The sequence below is a fragment of the Dermacentor silvarum genome, chromosome 1 (assembly GCF_013339745.2).
Source record: "Dermacentor silvarum isolate Dsil-2018 chromosome 1, BIME_Dsil_1.4, whole genome shotgun sequence".
Classification (NCBI taxonomy): Eukaryota; Metazoa; Arthropoda; class Arachnida; order Ixodida; family Ixodidae; genus Dermacentor; species Dermacentor silvarum.
This window is the reverse complement of record NC_051154.1, coordinates 92,575,861-92,595,731: the sequence shown is the minus strand read 5'-3', so window position 1 is coordinate 92,595,731 and position 19,871 is coordinate 92,575,861. Positions and strand designations below refer to the sequence as shown.

Sequence of the window (19,871 nt, the reverse complement as noted above, 5' to 3'; positions counted from 1 at the left end):
TTCTTTCTCCACTTATGTCCTTTCTTCATCATAGCTTTCTAAGGAGTTCTACTACCCTTCTTCCTTCTCTAGCTGTTGGCGCCAAATGTGCGCCAATCAAGTTGAGAAATGAGCACGTCGAGAACTCTTTCCACTATTAATATATCAAGTGGCCAGGGTGGTGTGCTTTTTCCCATGTCACCACTTGAAACAAAATATAATTGCAGCATGTTATTTGATTGCGACTTTAACTGGTAAAGATACGATTAGCCTATTTTTAAGAGTGAAGAAATCATGTGGCGCCAGAGTTACCTATTGCAGTTCTACATGTGGAGATAAAGGCTATAAATGTGTGCTATCTGAACGGAGCAGCAGTGGCATATTGAATTGTGATGGTGCTTGTGGGCAGTAAGCTGGTATTAAGTAGGAAGCAAAATGAAATGCTGTATGCATGGATGCCAGTCTGGCTAATACATGCATGACCATCACTTGAATAAAATTGCAGTTCTTTTAACTAGACTTCCAGCATGAAACAAGTGTATTGATGTTTCCGAGGGCCTACAGTGTGCCCCTACTAATTATACGGCACTGCTGCTACTAGTTGCTGAAGAAAGCACTGTAGCGAATTGGCCAACAAACAGAAAGTCCACTTTGCCTCGCTCTACACCTTACTGTGCATGGGCTGCTGCAGGCAACGTCGCTCTGGCTGCTAGTAACAAGTTTCTGCACCATCTATGATTTGCACTACAAAGCACCTGGCTCGCTGAGACACAAGGAAGAAGCCTATGCATTCGTTTGCTGAAAAGATATGCAATATCCATTTTGTGCAATTAAGCTGACAGAATTCAATATCTGGTGACACATACCTCAATGCATACTTGTATTGGAAAGTTTTACAAAAATCATGTCTGATCTCGAAAATTGGTAATCTCATATATTACCATTCTTTTAAATAGTGAATTGGTCATACGGACTTGTCATGAAAGTTATGTCCACCATTTCATTCAACCAAAGTGAAAAGAGAACCCAGCCACCAGCGATACTTTAGAAATCAATTTGAAGAATGAAACATAGCAGACTGTATACACAGAAAGAAAAAATCCACAGACATTTTTTACAAATAAATGCTATCATTCCACATACAGAAATTTTATCTCCCCCAACACACCTTTTATCCTTAACATGCTTTAAACCCACTGCGGTTGTCCTAGTGCTGTGCGGCTGAGTTTGAGCTTGGGGGTTTGATCCTGACCACAGGGGCCGCATACCAATGGGGGTGAAGTGCAAAAATGCCTGTGTACCCAGCATTGGGTGCAAATTAAAGAACTCCAGGTGAATAAAATTAATCCTGAGCACCCCCACTACGCGTGCCTCATAATTAGATCATCACTTAACACCCAGGAATTTTTAGCAAGCTTTAAAAAAGAAGTTGTCAGAACACTGAACCATTATAAACCAACTTAAACAAGTTTAAACTTTTTTTCTATTTTGTTTCAGAGCTGAACATGAATCAGACTGAAATTGAACCAACTGTAACCTGAGCTGAACTGGAGAGTTTGGGTTATGTTGACACACTGCTTTTTACCTACCAGCTAAGCAAGTTATTTTCATTGGAAACAACAGACTGCCTCATACAATTTGAGTTCACATAAAGGAAGGGTTTTGTAACATTCAATTATGAATGTTACGTAGCTAGAAGCGCCCATAAAGAAAGACATTACAAAAATACAAAAATAAATGCATGAACGACAAGAATAAATATCCACATATGGGGGCCAAAAAAAAAAAAAAGAATGCCTATTTCCCAAAACAATAAAATAAAAGCTTTCCATGAAAAGCTCACCTCTTTCCTTGGTGGCCCAGTTGATGGCTGACTGTGTCTCAACCTGCCTTTCTGCACTCAGATCTGCTTTGTTTCCAAGCACTAAGAAAGATAGCTGCAATAATAAAGCTTTAGAGACTGAACGAGCTACCACATGATTCCCTAAATAAAAAAACAAGAAAGTTACCTCTTTCTTGTCTTTGTGCTTGTCAATGTCCTTCTTCAGCTGTTCCAACAGCAAGAAGGACTCCCTGCTATTGATTGCATAAATTAAGACAACCCCCTGAAAAGAAGCAAAGTGCCAAACATCCTTAACAATACTGGTGCCTAAAAGAATGAAGAAAGAAAACTGACTAGTAGTACTCATTGTTTATGAATTTCATTCCATTCCAGAACACAGACCTTTGCTACTGTAATGTGTTATGTACGACACTTTGTTAAGTGAATAGCTGTTCAAGTTTGACATTTATCTACTAGAGTAGTACACTTCCATAAATCAATGATGGTGATGATAGGACAAAGGCAGTGTAATGGCAGCTTGACACGGCTTGGCTTTCTGTGAAGAAGGAAGCAACATGGCAATATAAAGTAGAACCTCGTTCATCCGTCTCGCAAAAAAATGCAAGAAAAAAATGTACTAACCGGGAAAACATACGATCCGAAGTCACTAAAAATTTTGGCAGACTCAACTGTCGCTGTCAACTACGCAATGTGAAGCGTTACGCGAATCATTGCAGTATGAGACACGGGAGCTGAGCAACCTGAGACACGTGCTGTCGTGTTTGCAGCTTCAGCAAGCTCCTCGCAACTCTGCAGCACTACAAGAACTGAGCAAAGCATGGAAAGGCTCCAGTGCCATTTGAACAGACACTATACCATCTTGCTTGCAAAGAAAAGCTGATCAAACACAAGAGTCAAATATGAGGAGTCTTCTGCATGCTCCCTGACCTAACAAGTTGACAACCATTGCTTTGTGAGCCTAAAGAACGCAGTAAAAACAAACCAGGTGCCGGCTGCAATGTGTGAAAACAAGTGCTCCCTGTAGAATAGGAACTTACCTGTTTTCCCATTTGCGAAGCTACTGCTTTGTCGCATAGCATGAGTTTTGACGGCAACAAATCTTCATAATAATTACTTTGCGGGATCTGACTTACAAAAGTTGGGAACTAGGAACCAGGTGCAAATTTTTTGTATATTTCAGATTTTTTTTACTCTCATTACTTATACTAAATATAGCAAATCATTACATTCATTCGTGTTCCTTGAAATGCTTCTCTGAAGTTTCACATAAAAATTTAAAAAATTGGCTGATCGATTATTACTGCTACACATCCATTTAAAACTCCAGCGATCATGCTATAAATATGTCTCGCAGTATACATTGCGACACTACATCTTGAGAGAAAATGTGACAACATAAAGGCCCCGAAAATATGAAAATATGCACATTTCTAGCGGTAACAAAAGAGTTAAAACACTACTCAGTAGGAAAACGACAATGTGCTCTTGGGTCGCTCAGGCACCACCAGCTCGACACGCTCGTGCCGCAACGATATGTGCAGAGTGGGCATATCAAAACGTCCCACCGAAATGCCCCACTCAAAGAAGCTGCTAACCCAGGCCGAATTCGAGAAGCTCGCAACGGGATCGTAACAACAAGCTTTTACTGTATATGTTTCAGCTCTCTTAACGCAACAGAGGCACTGCACTGGTGACTAGTGGCTGGCTTTTATATTTAAGATGACTCATGTTCCTCTTTACTACTTCAATGAGAAAAAGACTGTATTGAAAAACTGAACAGTTAGCCTATAATAACAAGTAAAAATGAAGGAGCTAGAACACTGACCAAAAAAGATTTAAAAGCGTTTTAATGTTTCGGCTTGTTCACAATGAGTGAAAACCGGCACAGTGTGCAGTTTTTATGTATGGCACAAGACATGATTAAGGCATCTGGCATACACAGGTGGAAGAGTGCTGTAGTTGCAATTAAGGGTGCGCAGTGTGGTTTGGATGAATGATGACTCCAGACAAAGACATGAAGATAGATTCTTCCTCTTGGCAATCACACGTGCCTCTCCACAGTTGATAGCGTGTGACGTAGTTGTACAGTGCTCGGCCAGAGTATTCGATACAACATGTTTATTGAAATTGTTCCTGGGCTGTTGAAGTTGTGTCCTAAGTTCTCGTGAATGACGATGGGCCTTGCTTGTCGTTCAGTGTGTTTTGGAAGCACACTTACACCGGACGCTACCTTCACTACAATATGGGGCACCAGGTTTTGGGGAAATAGTTTCTCTGTCGGCTCCCTTCTTCGTCAGGCAGAAAAAAACATGCACAAGAAGACTGTGTGGCAGACAATGTACTCATACGGCATCAACTAGCGGCCTGTGGATACTTTATTGACTCTGTTTGATGCCAACTGGCTCGCAAAGCACCTGCTCAGTCTGGACCCAGCAGAAAATGAGCCACAATCCCGTACGTCTCTAGCGTGAGACCCTGGCAAGTGTTCTGCGATCTTGTCACTTGCAGGCAAGGCATGTTACATCCCGAAAGCTCAGACACACGCTTATCAACATGGACTAATCGGAAAAGGACAAGTTCCCAGCTGTTGTAAACATCATACCTTGTGCGGATTGCCCGTACATCTACATAGGCAAGACCGGCAACTTCAGGACACGACTTAACAGCAAAGGAACGACATCAATAAGCAACACTTTGTGTCAAATGCCAAATGCTGTGTCAAATGGGGAAAAGCATGCATGGTTGCCAAGGAGAAGAATCTATCTTCACCCCTTTATCTAGAGTCATTGTTTATCCAAACCACGCCACACACACGTAATCGCAATGACGGCAATCTTCCGCCTGTGTATGCCATGTGCCCTAATCATATCATGCGCCATACATACAAACCGCGCACTGTGCTGGTTTTCACTCATTGTGAACAAGGCTATGTGGGCCAACAGAAATGTTAAAATGCTTCCAAATCTTTTTTGGTTGGTGTCCTGGCCCCTTCCTTTTTACTAGGTATCATCCTGACCAGACAGGCTTCTGTCATACACTGAACTTCATTTTCTATAATAAAAACTAAAATTTGAGACACTGCACAATTCAATAGCCATTGGCAGCTGGCTGTGGGCACATTAATTCTTTATTATTTTTATTACTTATTAAATATTATTAGTTTTTTTTTTACAGGTAGCTAACTTTTTTGGATTGATGGGGTTTAGCATCCAAGAGCAACACAGTTACGCTGTCATGGTGTGGCTTGCAGCCAGTGAATCTATGTGTTTGTCATAACATGGCCACGGTTTTGTAGCAATGGCTTGTGCTCGATTCTACGCCCCTCTTATCGTCCACCGTTCACGATGGACTGATCTCATTGATAACAAGGGTGGAGCGTCGTGCTCTGCCCACTGATGAAGCATAAAGTGCAAGAAGGAATAGCATTGGAAAAGGCACCGCTACAAATCGTGGCCCATGTGACCACCATCTCCAGTGTTTGTGATGCAATCCTATGCCATGAAGATGTGCTCCACTAGGCACATATTTTGAACTGGTTGCATTAAAAGATTATATAAGTTTATGATACGTTATGTGTTTGAGGAAATGAGATTAGTACCAAGATTATAGAGCAAGAAGCTATTTAATAAAGAAAAAACAAATGTTTTTGCAACAGTTATTTCTTTAAATAGATGAGCAATTCAGGTAAATAATATTGCTTTCAGTCTCATTTTCCTGCTTTTTTTTCGAATATTACTTTTCCTTATTAGCTTTCAACAGCCTGCAATATAATGAAATTGACATGGTCACCGTGTCAAGTGCAGTGGGTCACATTAGCCATCCCTGCTGTGTGCATAATCATATGAACAGTGTGAAATAAGCAAGAGTTATAGGAAAAGACAACACAGACTTTTAATTGTTTCGCAGAACCTACTATACATTATGTGAAAAACTAATATGGTTGCTCAATTCTTGTTCTAGTACATGGTTTGCAATGGGAATAAAGAACTACTGGCAGCACAAAAATGCCATGATCTGCAACGGGCCATTCACAAACCTGGCACACGTGGCATGAAGCCCATGTGCCATGATGTGGGTCATGATGTGCACAGGAATTTAGACTTCATGAAAGTCCGAATCATCATCAGTGGACATGTTAAATGCCAATTTTTTTTTTATATTTCAGAAGGTAGAGACAATATTCTTATAAATTTTTTACAAAAAACAAACAGGTAATAAAAAATTGCAAAATGTCAACAAGTGAATACAAAAATCATGAAAATGTAAATAACATATTTACATTAATTTAAACAACTGTCCCCCTCCCACCTCACCCCAAACTAGTTGAGTAAAAATTAAATGGTGGGGCTTCAAATGCCTAAACTATGATATCATTAAGAGGCACACTATAGTGGGGGACTTCTGATTAATACTGACCACCTTCAAGGTGCACCCAATGCACGATACACTGGTGTTTTTGCATTTCACCCTAACCGAAATACGGCTGCCGCGGCTGGGATTTGATTCCGTGCCCTAGGGCTTAGCAACACAATGCCAAAGCCACTACACCACCACTGAGAGCAAGTTTAAATGATCTAGAGCTTTTTATCCCCAGACACATAATTGTCAAATAAATGTGAGCAAATTTCTGTTAAATATAGTAGAGTTAACAATGTTAGCTAGCCACTGCTATATCTGGTGCACGGCAAGAGACTGTCCAATGTCCTTTATTTTGTTTACATATTACTGACTTGCCTAACTGTGCATCATCTCTGATTCACATACTTGCTGGTGACTACATTCTTTATTGTGAAACAGCTACTAACAAGAAAATATACTTGCTATTCAGTCAGATACTAAAGGGGCATGAAAGAGCAACACAGTTGAGAGTCATTTCGAAACCTTATTTGTATTTCTTTCGCAGAAAAAGCTAAATAAATGAAGAAAAAATAGAGCGCAATTTCTCTCCGAATTTCACGTAATAGCTATAGTACTTACAATGTCAGAATGATGTCACATATTCTGTAATATTTCTGCAGATTTGGGACATTTTTCCATAGAAATAGTTGCAAAATATTGCCAGGTTGAATTTTTGGCTACGATTGATTGCAATGTAGTCTTCATTACTGACAAACAATCAACTGTCTTGGAGCAGACACACTGAAAATCCATGACACATAGCAGGCATGTGCAAAAATTCGAAGGTGACGTCGGCACTTCTCTTTCATTTTTTGCATCCTTTCACACTTTACAAGCTTCTGTTTTGATTAACACTGACCTATCTAGTATTCCAGAGTGTAAGCTACCATATTTACTCGCATAATGTTCGCACCCCCCTCCCCTGCCCCATTGGCCATCAGAAATGCAATTTTTTTACTAGAGTATTCTTCACACCCTATAAATTGCTGCAGCGAAAGTCATCTACTTGTCTGACACCAGTGTTGACACCAACTCTGAATAGGACTGGCCAAAGTCACTTCATTTAAAGTCAAGTTATACAGAGTCAATGTCTAAAATTTCGGACGCAAGAACCCTTCGCCGTCCAATTTTCCAGACTTTTTGCTGTGACCGCAGGTTCGAAACGGCATTAACCAAAGCCACCACCACTGCCACTTTGATTATCTCGCTGCCTCGAACCGGCGCTCTTGCACGCAGATCCGCTGGCAGTCGTAGCCACCACCGTGGCAACGCTAGGCTTAGTTGTTTCGACGTTTGCTATCAAGCTTCTTGCCTTTCGACCCCATGTTTTTCATTGAAAGAATTCGCCACTGTCAGTAATGGCACCAACTCTGCCTCTGTAATCCTTGCGATCGGCTTCGATGCTCGGAAAGCACGGCGCGTTGCATTATGTTGGTTCCTAAAAGTCAGCTTCGCCTCAATACAGCCGTGTTACGCGGTGAAGCATACACGAAGTATTGCAGTGAAGCATAACAAGAGTGGGAAGGGGGAATTTTCACTGGACACAGTATGCATTCTTTAATTATAAACACATGCACTCGCCGTCTCCTGTCACAGTACGAGCACCGATATGCCTAATAAGTGTACTGGCAGGCTTTCAGAGCTTTTTTGGACGTGCCTGTGGCGATTTGAGCCCTTAGGGGCAGTAAAAGGCACACATTAATTTTTTCTCGGACGTTTTTGCGGCTCCTAGGGAGTCTGAAAAATCGAACGTTGACTGTATTCATTTAGTGACTCTAGGTTCAGCTAGTGTCTGCAAATTAATGCCTTTGCCGTTCCTGCTTGTGTAGAACCTATGATCTTATCACATAGGTAAACACTGTTTGGAAGTATTATTTTCTTTGACCTTACACTGGCTGGCATAAAAGCCCGATTTACCATAATTTTATTTGGCACCTAAAACGTTCCACCAAAAAAATTTCCCCACGTAATTATTGTACCCCCAACTATGCATCAATTTTCTGCGAAAAAAAGTTCAAGCATTATGCAGAATACTTTATTGACCCTTCTATGTCATCTCTAACTGGTACCAAAGTGGCAGATGACATTCAACATGAACAAGTGCAAATTCATGCAGGTAAGCTGATATCCCTGCACTGTGGCAACTTACATAACTTTGAAAGCACCATTCTTGCAAATACTATCCTGATATTCACAACACCTGTAATGTCAGCTGGAAGATGTGAGTAGGCTTCCTCATAAACAAGGTTGATTGCATGCTAGACTACCTAATTCACAATTTATCTTCTACCCTGTCTCATTCAAACTTACAAGAGAGCAAAAACGTATCCTCCCTCCAATTCTCTAAAAAACTTTACTTGACACGCTGCTGCATTAGCACTTTCCATAAAAGGTCGCTGTGTCTTCAGTCGCTGCTGTGCCAGTTTGTATGTGCTACACTGGTAGTTTTAACAGCGGTGTGAAAAACGACTGGGTGCCCCACTTATTGTCTATACCAAAGAGCAGCATGAAGTCATTTATTTTTTGTAGTCTGAAGGCAAACTTGGAGTCAGGAAAGTGTTCTATTGCAAAGAACTGTTGTGGGCTGCGCTGCACCAATAAAAATTATGTAGTGACCATGAAGGAAGCCCTCGTGACAAAGGATTTAGTGAACACAAGTTTGTTCAGTCTTTTCTCGTTCTCTCCCTGACTGATTTGATGCTAGGGGTGTGCAAATAGTAATATTTAAAACCGAATCTAATACAAATCAAACACTTTTTGAATAAGACAAGCTCTTTCAGTACAATGCTCAAGTTCTAAAAAATTTTACTTTATATAGTTCATAAACTTACGCCAACAACAAAAGAAGACTGGAACACTATGCACTGAAATGAGCTCCTATACAGCTGTGACTGACTATTCAAGATGCTATAAAAGGTAGCCACTTAAAATTAAACAAAATGTTTAACAAAATGACAGCTTCACAAGCAAAGCAAGAGTATCAGAATACCGCTGAAAGCATGACCAACAAAAAGCTCCATAAAAGAATGTAAAAGATAAACCAAGCCCCTAATCATACGATAATATGAGTAGGGTTCAGCGTTTTCAGATTTCAATTTCAGAAAATTTGACATACTTTTTTCACCTTTTATTTGTTACATGAAAATCCTTTTTGTTTTTTAGTCAATATATTTTTCTATATGAGCTTCAATCAGCTATTTTCTATAGATAATTTTTCATGACAAGCTTACCGGTTTTTCTTCCCGGTGACTCTCGTTCACTAATTTTGTTGATGGTGATATGTGCTGTATGACTGCACATCCTGCTCTTCAACGCTGTAGTTGCGTCCTATATACAGAATAACAGTTTTGAGAAGCAGTCTATAGCAAGGGAAAAACGCCATATGGCAATGTGACTATGCAGGAACTGAGAGATTGCATTGGATATTCGAGCCAGAAATAGAACAAGGAACATAACGTTATGCAGCTACAAAGCTCCAATGAATAATAATAATTTAAAAAATGACAAACTGCAACTGCTTGTTACCATCAGTTAACTTGTCCAGTTAATCTACAGCAGTGGTCTCAGCATGATGAAGACTGCAAGGCCTCGGGCCAGGACTCCCCGGCCCCTCTTTATACTCCCCCTCCCAGCTTCTCATTTTCCTCGCATCAAAGTGCAAAACAACCATAAATAAAGAGCAAAGATTGCTTGAGCGGCCAGTGATATTGACCTTGTCAGGCTTTTTGTTGGGAGCACGTATAGCCTTGCAGGTGCAAGCCTATCTCTATCATAGCTCTCGGGTAAATTTGCTTTCACTGAACAAGTTTTGGTTTGAAGTCCTAAAAACAATTGGACATACTTTTTTTTAGAGGGTGGGGGGTTTAGACTGAAAACGCTGAACCCTAAATGTGATGAGACTGATGGCACATGAGCATCGGTATTGCATGAGTATTAAGCAGGAATATTTCCCAGAGATAAATACTGTAGCGACAGTGGTATAAAAGTTTGGGCTATGCACCAGGCCCTCATTTGGGTAGTCTAAAGATGAAAATGAGAAAAATGAACCCCTCACTGTTTTAGTTTTTCCTTTTTTGAGTGCTTGCATGTCAGCACTGATTATTTTAAACTATGTGATAAATATTCAGTGTTTTGAATATTTACTATTTTATTCAAGCACCAAATTGAATGAAATGTGTTCAGTTTGTTCTTTTAAATTTTTGAGTATTTTCATACCTCTATTTGATACCACTGTCTCTGCATTTATATCAGGCCAGAGCCCAAAGATGATGAAAAAGTGCATCAGCAATGTGTGATAGATTAGATAAGCCCTTCTTTGTCAACAATTTGCCCACCGCTGTGTACAGTGCCAGGCTTGCCTTCAGGCCACATCTATTTCTGCTGCTTACTGCATTCACCATTTCGATGCTTAAATGCATGGTTTATTTGCTACCATCTACCCTTCAAAATACTGTGCTTTGAGGAAATGTAAAATAAATAAATAAATAAATAAATAAATAAATAAATAAATAAATAAATAAATAAATAAATAAATGGCTTATAATTGGACTATGCTTAATGCTAACAGTGATTGTTTATGCCAACATGCCTAAAAAATGAAATGTCAATCTGAGCTCTAATTCACATGGCACAGTAGACACACACCTAGTTCGCCAAAAAAGCAGCCAAATTTGAACACACAAGAGCCATGCATCCAAATTTTTCCATATTTACATACAATAATGCTTGCTGCTCTTGAAATGACACATTTGCCCCATTAGGAACTTTATTTTTCAGGCTACCAAATCCTGTGCACGCAGTGTTTCAGTAAGTGGGCATGCAACTATAATAAAGTGTTCGTGTAGGAAAGTGTTATGGTAGAAGGTTCTTTACATAAAATTAGGGAACATGATGTGAATACTTGCATCTGCATGTGCCAGGTGGGACTTTGAAACCTCTGCGTCGGAACTATCCTGGGGAAAAAAAAAAAAAAAACAGGGTAACACTGTTTTCTGCAGCAGCTTTCTTTTGAGCATAAACACACAAAATTTCAATGCAGCAATACCACAGCTACATCACCAAACCTAAAATATTTCGTGGCATAGCCAGTGTAACATTTGCAGTTTGGCTTTTCATTATCAGCCTATTTTATGTCCAGTGCAGAACAACAAAGTACATTTCCCAGGGTTCTCCAACTACCCCTGACTGCCTTCTTTACAAATGACTGCAAATTTTGTAATCTCATTACACCACCTAATCCTCTACCGTACTCCACTGCAGTTTTCTTCCCTTAGAACCCATTCTGTTACTCTAAAAGACCGGTTATCTTAGCTTCTTAAAAGAAGCTAAGGACTTCTCCTAAGAAGAATTTGTAGGTCCTTCTAAGTTAAGAATGATCTTTAGCTTTTTTTAAGATTATTTGTTATTTTTTCAAAGTTTCGACCCCATGGTTCACAGAATCCATATTGGTAGAAGATGCTGACTGTATACACTCTTTTATGAAGGTGTCAGTAAGCAGCCACTCATGACTTGGGAGTGTTGCCAATTGCTCTCCAACCCATCTTAGTGATTTCCATGTTATGACCAAAGTCCCCTGTGACTGCTAGGCTTGAATAAATTTAGTCTTGCACAGGTTCAAGAGGCTCACTACCAATACAGAACTCTTACCATCCCAGGCTATTGCACACTATCTTAGTTGCACACTAATGTCACATCACATACTAACACACACATTAATCCTCACATTTACCCTTAGCCTTAAAGGTTTCTCAATCATTTACTGCAAATTATCTCCAGCATTACTGAACAGGTCAATGCTGACATGTTCTCCATTAATTTTCACACCTAACCTCTTCAAATCCAGCCTTATAAATACTTCTTCCTAGCATGCAGCGAGTAGCATTAGAAATATTCTATCTTCTTGCCTTGCCCTTACCTTTTGGAAAAATCACCATTTAGTGATTTAGACTCTAGACTGCGGACTCTGGACTGCTTAACACCAGAAAGCCCGAACACCACTTCACATTAAAAAAAATTACAATAACTTAATCCATTTCTTGCCTTGCAGAGTACATTTGCAGGGGAAAAAAATGAAGGGTTATTTTAGTTATAAGTATATAACTTAACTAACTAGTAATTGATTTGCAGAGGTATTCACCAACTGAAACTTTGCTCCAGCTTGTCAAAAACGCTACTATGTCTCTTGTGTTGTTTCCTGCACTTAATCAGCATTTTGAGGTGTCAAACTCAGCGTATCAAATATATGTTGGGCTATGTGGGGTCCTGTTTCGTCTGCTAGTTTGATGATAGTTTGGTAGGAAACCTGTGCATTGCTACACCATCGCAATGCTTCTTTGGGCACAAGTCCACTACGCAGTATGATCCCGACATTAGAGAGATTTAGCCACATTTTAGTGTGTCCACAAACGATAAAAAAGTTTGCAGTTTGCTGGGTAGCCAAAGAGGTGTATGGCAAGAAAAACGCTGGTAGCGACATCTGGTGACGCAGTATCTTAGCACAGAGCACACGGTACTAATACTGTAACTTACATATTCTACCTAAGTGCTGGTGTAAAGCATTGGCAGCAACTTAATTGTTAACATATTGTACTTTTATAATTCCCTTCGATATTAACACTGACACGAAACAAACAAGATTTGAATACATTGTAGTTAGACAAATCGTCACAAGATGTCACCACTAGCTTTGGGACTGCTGGCCATGGCTTCGATAACCTGGCTTTCCGTAAATGGTAAGAAGTTTAAGCATGTGCCTCATGTGCGCACATACGTACGCTTCGTGTGGTGTACAAGATACCCAAAGCAAACAGTGCTGAAATGTCTTCCGAACGATGAGACAAGCCAGTGATGTTGCACATCACCGAAATGAATTACCGGAATTTGTGACACCACATTTTGTACAAATAGGACATATGCTGATGACTACATGCTGCACTTTCCAATTCATTGCTCGCATGAACTTCAAAATTAAAATACGTTCTAAGCTGCTTTTGCAATTGATACTTTACAGATGGTTACTATGATCTCGCAGCAATGTAATCGACCAGTTATTTCGAGTTAGAATTGCTTTGTGTTATTGACAGTTGCTACTATTAAAACAATTGTTTTATACCTTCCAGGTATACTGCTGGTAAATCTGGAATATCTTGCGAACAAGAGTTGGGCAGAGGAGAGCATGCATCAATGAAGAATGTAATGTTCCAATAAATATAGAATAAGGAGCCACTCTGCATGGATGACATCTATGTTCTGTTAGGAGAAAACCTGCCCCTGTCATCGCTGCTGCTCCTGTCAGTGAAGGCGATTCCCATGGTTAAAAAAAAATTAAATTATGGGGTTTTAAGTGCCAAAACCACGAACTGATTATGAGGCACGCCGTAGTGGGGGACTCCAAAAAATTTGGACCCCTTGGGGTTCTTTAACGTGCACCTAAATCTAAGTACACGGGTGTTTTCGCATTTCACCCCCATCGAAATGCGGCCGCCGTGGATTAATTGTTAACATATTGTACTTTCATAATTCCCTTCGATAGTAACACTGACACAAACAAACAAGATTCCCATGGTTTTTCAAAACAGTATGAAGAACAAGATTGTTCTACCCACCGTATGGGACATTTACAGCAACAAGCACTACAGAACATAGGGCCCTTGCCTTTCTTCAATTGCATGATATATATACTGTATGAAGATTCTGCTGTGTGCTGCTTTAAAAACACTTGCACAGCATGTGTGATGAGAGACTCCGTGGCATGCGCGATGAGATACTCCGTACTCCAGCTCTTGGCAGTTAGCTATCACTGATGACAAAAAAGGCTAATGTGGCAGAGAAACAATACAGAAGCTGAAATGCAATTGCAAAGAAACATAGCTTGCTGTAATGCAATCATCGAGATGTTTCTCGATGATACCACAGGGGAAAATGAGTCATATACAGCACCCCACTTGCTGAGGGCCAGTTACTTTATGATGCAGTAATTGTCAGCAGAGTTCCACGGAATACCAGAATTACAGCAGTCATGCAACAAAAATGGCAGCGCACTGTGTAGTGCTACTACAATCGCACATTGATAGCAATGGCAATAAGGCTTGAGCAAGCCACCAGGGTTTTTACTTCTGGAGTCACCAACAGGTTTCTAGAATTTATAGAAGCTTTTTATGTCAGCCATGTGACCATGAATGAGAAGAAAGGGAACCGAGGGGCCCGATTTTTATTAATCATATCATAAGAAGCCAACAAACAATGACAATGACACCAAGGACAACATAGGGGAAATTACTTGTGCTTACTAATTGAATTAAAGAAATGATAAATCAATGGAAATGAAAACGGATGAAAAAACAACTGTCCGCAGGTGGGGAACGAACCCACGTCTTCGCATTACGCGTGCGATGCTCTCATCATTGAGCTACCACGGAGCCGTTTTTCCATCGACTTTCTGGGGTATTTATGTGTTACAACTAGAAATAACCATGGGAGTGTTAGCCAGCGCCACCACTCACAAACCTAGAGGCGGATGTGGAACATCCTTTCTGCCACAGGCGTCACGAGCACGTGATCTTTTTGGGTGATGGCAACTGGTCAATAAACCCGCGTAATGCGCAATAAGCACGCGTAATGCGAAGACGTGGGTTCGTTCCCCACCTGCGGACAGTTGTTTTTTCATCCATTTTCATTTCCATTAATTTATCATTTCTTTAATTCAATTAGTAAGTACAAGTAATTTCCCCTATGTTGTCCTTGGTGTCATTGTTTGTTGGCTTCTTATGATATGTGACCACATGAAATGTTGAAAATCCATACACTGAACAAGTAAACTGGGAGATTAGCAGGTATGTTAGTTTCAAGACAGGGAAAGATGCGTCGAAAGTAGGGGTATGCGAATATTCGAAATTTCGAATGAAATAGTCCTTCTTATTCGATTCGTATTCAATTGGAGAATGCACAATTAAAAGTCATGGGATATTCGTTTCTGTCAAAATACATGAGATATACAACACATATAAGTGTCTACAGGGAGAAATGCAGATGCAAATGACTACTTGAAATAGCTCTGCTGCAAAAGAGCCACAGTTGCTGCGCAGAGGCACCAGTTGCTGAGCCAACACATGGAGTACTTCAGCTCAATAATTTCCAGTGAAATAATATGAATGCATTGCCTTTAGGCAGCTTACGATTTCTCCAGTTAGATAAAGCAGTTTATTATTTGGATGATCCTACCATGTTCGCATCCCTTTAAAATGATGTGCAGTGCTGTGGCATTACACTTTGCTCATTCAAGAACACAGCACATTACATGCATCTGGTGACATGCTGTTCGTGTGTTTCTTTATGGTCATTGTGATGGCGCACCAGATATGAAGAGCTCAGTTATTTTTCATTTATGAGCTGCTCAGTTGACCAAATATCTGAATATGCATTATATCTAACTGTTTAAAAATGAGAAAATACTCAATATTTGAATGCGAAACCAAAGATAATTTTTCTTGAATATTCATATTAGGAATTAGAAAGTGCCTCTATTTGAACACCAGGGCTGGTATAACATAGAACTATTCCAACTGTTTTTATTTCAAATCCGCCATTAGCCCTCTGTGATAAGTCAGAATGGTTAGGGTCCAGCCCATATGCGCGGGCGCCACGCCCATATAGGCAGAGCCCGGTCCATCTTGACTTATCGGGGAGGGCTAATGACCGATTTGGTATTAAAACAGATTGGAATAGTTTTATGTTATACCAGCCCAGTAGTTTAAAGTCAAATCACATAGTGTAAAAAAGCTGCTTACCACACCACGGGAGTCGAAAAACTGCACCTTCTCCTTCCCTCCTCGGTCATTGTCAACTAAAGCACAGTAGATGTCTTCAATTGTTGGTTGAATGTCCTGTGAATATAATGATGAAGAGTAGTATGATCCATTGTATAACTGAAAACAGCTGACCCTGAAAGGTGGCCATTTATGGTAAAATGTGACTGACTTTGCCACTTATGTAGACTCATCCCAGCCCCTCTAACACCCCAACACTAGCTGCACAGCTGCAATGTAATCATATATGGCTATATTGTGGTTGTACTCGTTTAACAAATTTTCAAGCAGAGACAAAAGAAAAGCTGTATACAAGGTTAGCAATGGAAAAGACAATGTATGAGCACATCAACAGAGAAAAGCTTTAGTTCTTGAAACAGCTGTAAATTGTCTTTTAATGTTCCCATCTCTTAGCTAGTGTTGACAAAAATGAATTCCAGGTTGTCTAGTATGACAAGTATGGGGCAGAAAAATACTACAAAAAGAGCGCCACATGACGGCAAACAGCTGTGTTTTACCAATTTTTTAAAATCCTTGGCTCAAGTTATGTGAAACAACCGGCATATCATGCTTAAGTGGTATAACTCGCTGGCATTTGCCATTAAAAATAAGGGCTCATAAATATGAAAAATAGAACAAGGAAATGTTGCACACATGTGCCAAGGTTTTGCCGCAAGTAGTCTCTATCTATCTTTAGAGTCAGTTTATGCCAGGAGATTATGTTAAAATTATTTTTTTTTTTACACCCCAGGCAGCTTCCCTAATACACAAGTTGCAAATCTTTTTAATCACCCCTCATATATGCCAAACAGCGCACATTCCCCACCCCTTACAATATCCACTTCTAATACCCTCCCCCTCCAAGAAGAACTGAAAACGAAAACCAAGGAGAGCTGAAAAACCAGACATGTTCTAGGAAAGTAAGACCCATATTTGAGGACAATGGTACAAGCTGCTATGATGACTATGGCTCATACTTGGGAGTTAACAGTGTTGCATGAGTCACTTTATGTGCAGTACCTCCAGTCTAAAATGGACAAGACAGGCACTGCCCATTTCTTGTCCACTCCTCATTTCTTCTGCCTCAGTCTTTCCGTGCTTCCGAGTGCTTAGATCTTCATGGACGTAGTCTGGAGCCCCCACAAGGGTGTGTCCCTCACAGCTAACTGTGGCTTTCAGATGTGAAACAGCATCAATTATCTTTACTTTTGTTTTCTTTTTCAAAAATTCAGCACCTCTGAATAAAAAAAAATTTTTTTTTCACTCCCTCTTTTTTGCTTGTGTATATATATTCATACAAAACCTCATCAATGACTATTTTGTTCATATAATAACTCATCAGTTTCTTTTCAGTATCTATGTTCTTGTTCAGTCAGCAGCCAATGCAGTGGGGAATCACTATATACTAGTAAACGGTGTAGACAGACTCTGACAGAGTTGTACTGAGGAGATTCCATCATAAGGTACACGAAACTGTTACACATACTGGCCATGCCACTACAAGAACATGCCTAAACACGTGTTGACAGGAATTGCCAAGCAGTAATGTGTGAAATACTGCAGCAGCACACAATTATTATACAACATGTTCTTTTTAATTCAAACAGGTTTAAAGAATTAATCAGTGACAGCACTGTTCCACCTTTTCAAGTGAATTTCTGGAAGAGGGGAAAATTACATTCATGAGAAATCACAATGTCCAGTTAGCTAATTAATTATGTTTTTAGTTATTCATGCAAAGGCCCATGCATAAAATTGTGAAACTGAAGCCAAGCAGTAGTGAAGTCATGTCTGCTCGCACCACTTTCAAGATATTTTTAAGCTGTAAACAAAGCTTTACAAAATAATGCAGCAATATGAATTTTAGAAAACTTGGCGTTTCCAGACACACCATTTACAAAGAAATCTTTAAAATATTAAACAAAATATTGAAAAGCCGACATTTTGCATCCACTTGAAAAAAAAGAAGTAGCTATACCAAAATTTATACACGTTAAAAAAAAAAAAGAAATTGGAGCCGATTAGCGGTAAGTGCAAGAAAACGGGTTAACATTACGTCGCATTTCTTTGAGATCCTGCATCCACGATTTAAACTGCATTCTCCACATCGCAAAGTTTTGTTCAGGAGCTTACTTGACACATAACCAGCCTCTTCAAGGAGCGAAGTGCAACTGATGGTGGTCCGGCGCAGACCACCGTCAGTTGTACTGTATATATATATATATATAGAGAGAGAGATGAGAGGCACAACCTCGCGGTTATCTTTGAATTACTTACCCAACAGTTTTGGTCTGTGAACCAACCTCTTTCAAGGGATACAGAAAATTCTCACAACAGTCACAATCAGTTCTTAGTACTCCTCGGAACTGACTCTGCCCCCTGCCTCTCTTTTTTTTTACAAGTTCAACTCAAAATGGTTTGCGTGTTCATCAATGATGTAAAAGCACGCATAACAGGGACCGTGTCTGCCAATGTTGACAGGAATGCGCTGTAAGGTAAACTGCTCAAAATGCTGGTGCTGCGTTATGCTAGATAGACTGCTATCCTAGGGCAACAGTGTCTTAAACACGCACTGCCATCATACTTTATTCATCCCGCATAGCCCACCTACCGCGTAAATAATTTTCATATTCCAAAAATGTTTCACAAGAAAAACGTAATATCAGCCAGCAGTGAAAATATATGTGCTCTGGTGATAAATTTTAATCATAGGTGGGGTGGTTAGCCGAACAAAAGGTTTGGCGTGCTACTACAGATTTATTATGTAACAAGAGATGAAAGAACGAGAGAACAAAAAACGCATATGCATTCATTTGCACAAAAACTCTGAAAGGTACAGCAATAAGCACTGTGAAATGAAGAAGATGGAAAGTGGAGTTTTATGGCGCCGTCAATATGCAGTTCGGCAGCAGTGCATCTTGAGCACACCACTAATGGTTATCTGCTTTTGCAGCTGATCGTTTTCATCGCTGGATTTGCCACGCACGTGGAAGAAAGTGGTGCGACGCCTACAAGATTGCGGAGCAACATTGCTCCGTCCTTGCAATGCACTTCTCGGACACTTATGTGGTTTCCTTGGCGCCTTCTTACCACAAGAGGGCAGCAGGACAGCACGGCTGGCTTAGAAAAAGCGGCGGATCGACGACCAGGCTTGCAGTTCGGAAGCAGTGCATCTTGAGCAAACAACTAATGGTTATCTGCTTTTGCAGGTAAGCGCTGTACTTTATATTTCCTCCCATTCAAATTTATGCACTGCTGCCGAACTGCACCAAACCACATCTGAAACTTATCTGTTCTTTACTCGCGTGTAATAGTGTTATAGCCCAGAAACCCCATGTCAAAAAAGGCTGTGGACGATTTGCACGCTGAATTAATTAATGAACTGAGAGAGATAAGAGACAGTCTAGAAGAACAAAAAGAACTGAAACAGGAAATTAAGGATCTGGGAGCCTTGGAAGAAGTAATCCAGGCTGTTGTAACAGAAAACAAGGAACTTAAAGTGGAAAATGCTAAGCTGACGCGAAAACTAGAGGAGCTTGAAACGTACCAGCGTTCCAACAACTTAGAAATCAAGGGTGTTCCTGTTGATGGTGAGACAATAACTATTATTAAGAAGATTGGCGAGCTTGTTGCAGAGGAAGTGCAAGATTCTGATATTGATGCATGCCATAAAGTACCCACAGCAAAACATAACGAACAAACATAATTGTTCATTTTGTGTGCCGCATCAAGAGGAACGCTCTCCTTGCTAAATCATGGAAGACAAAAATTAATACCAGAATGCTTGGCTTTGATGAAACTTGTCCGGTTGTTGTTAATGAGCACCTGACAAGACTAGGTAAGCAGTT

The 19,871-nt window shown here is 40.1% G+C and overlaps 1 protein-coding gene across 4 annotated transcripts in view; it reads right to left on the bottom strand.

The window, feature by feature from the left end:
- Window positions 1-19,871, bottom strand: part of LOC119432446 (NF-kappa-B inhibitor-interacting Ras-like protein 1) — a 65,973-nt gene that overhangs the window by 22,765 nt on the left and 23,337 nt on the right. For 3 of the 4 annotated variants that reach the window (XM_037699612.2, XM_037699626.2, XM_049670961.1), the window contains 4 exons: window positions 16,006-16,101; window positions 11,125-11,172; window positions 1,989-2,084; window positions 1,823-1,916 (listed from right to left, as the gene is read on the bottom strand). In XM_037699612.2, the coding sequence (XP_037555540.1) occupies window positions 1,823-1,916; window positions 1,989-2,084; window positions 11,125-11,172; window positions 16,006-16,101 (334 nt within the window). The remainder of the gene's footprint in view (window positions 1-1,822; window positions 1,917-1,988; window positions 2,085-11,124; window positions 11,173-16,005; window positions 16,102-19,871) is intronic. The other variant, XM_037699618.2, reaches the window with a different exon arrangement.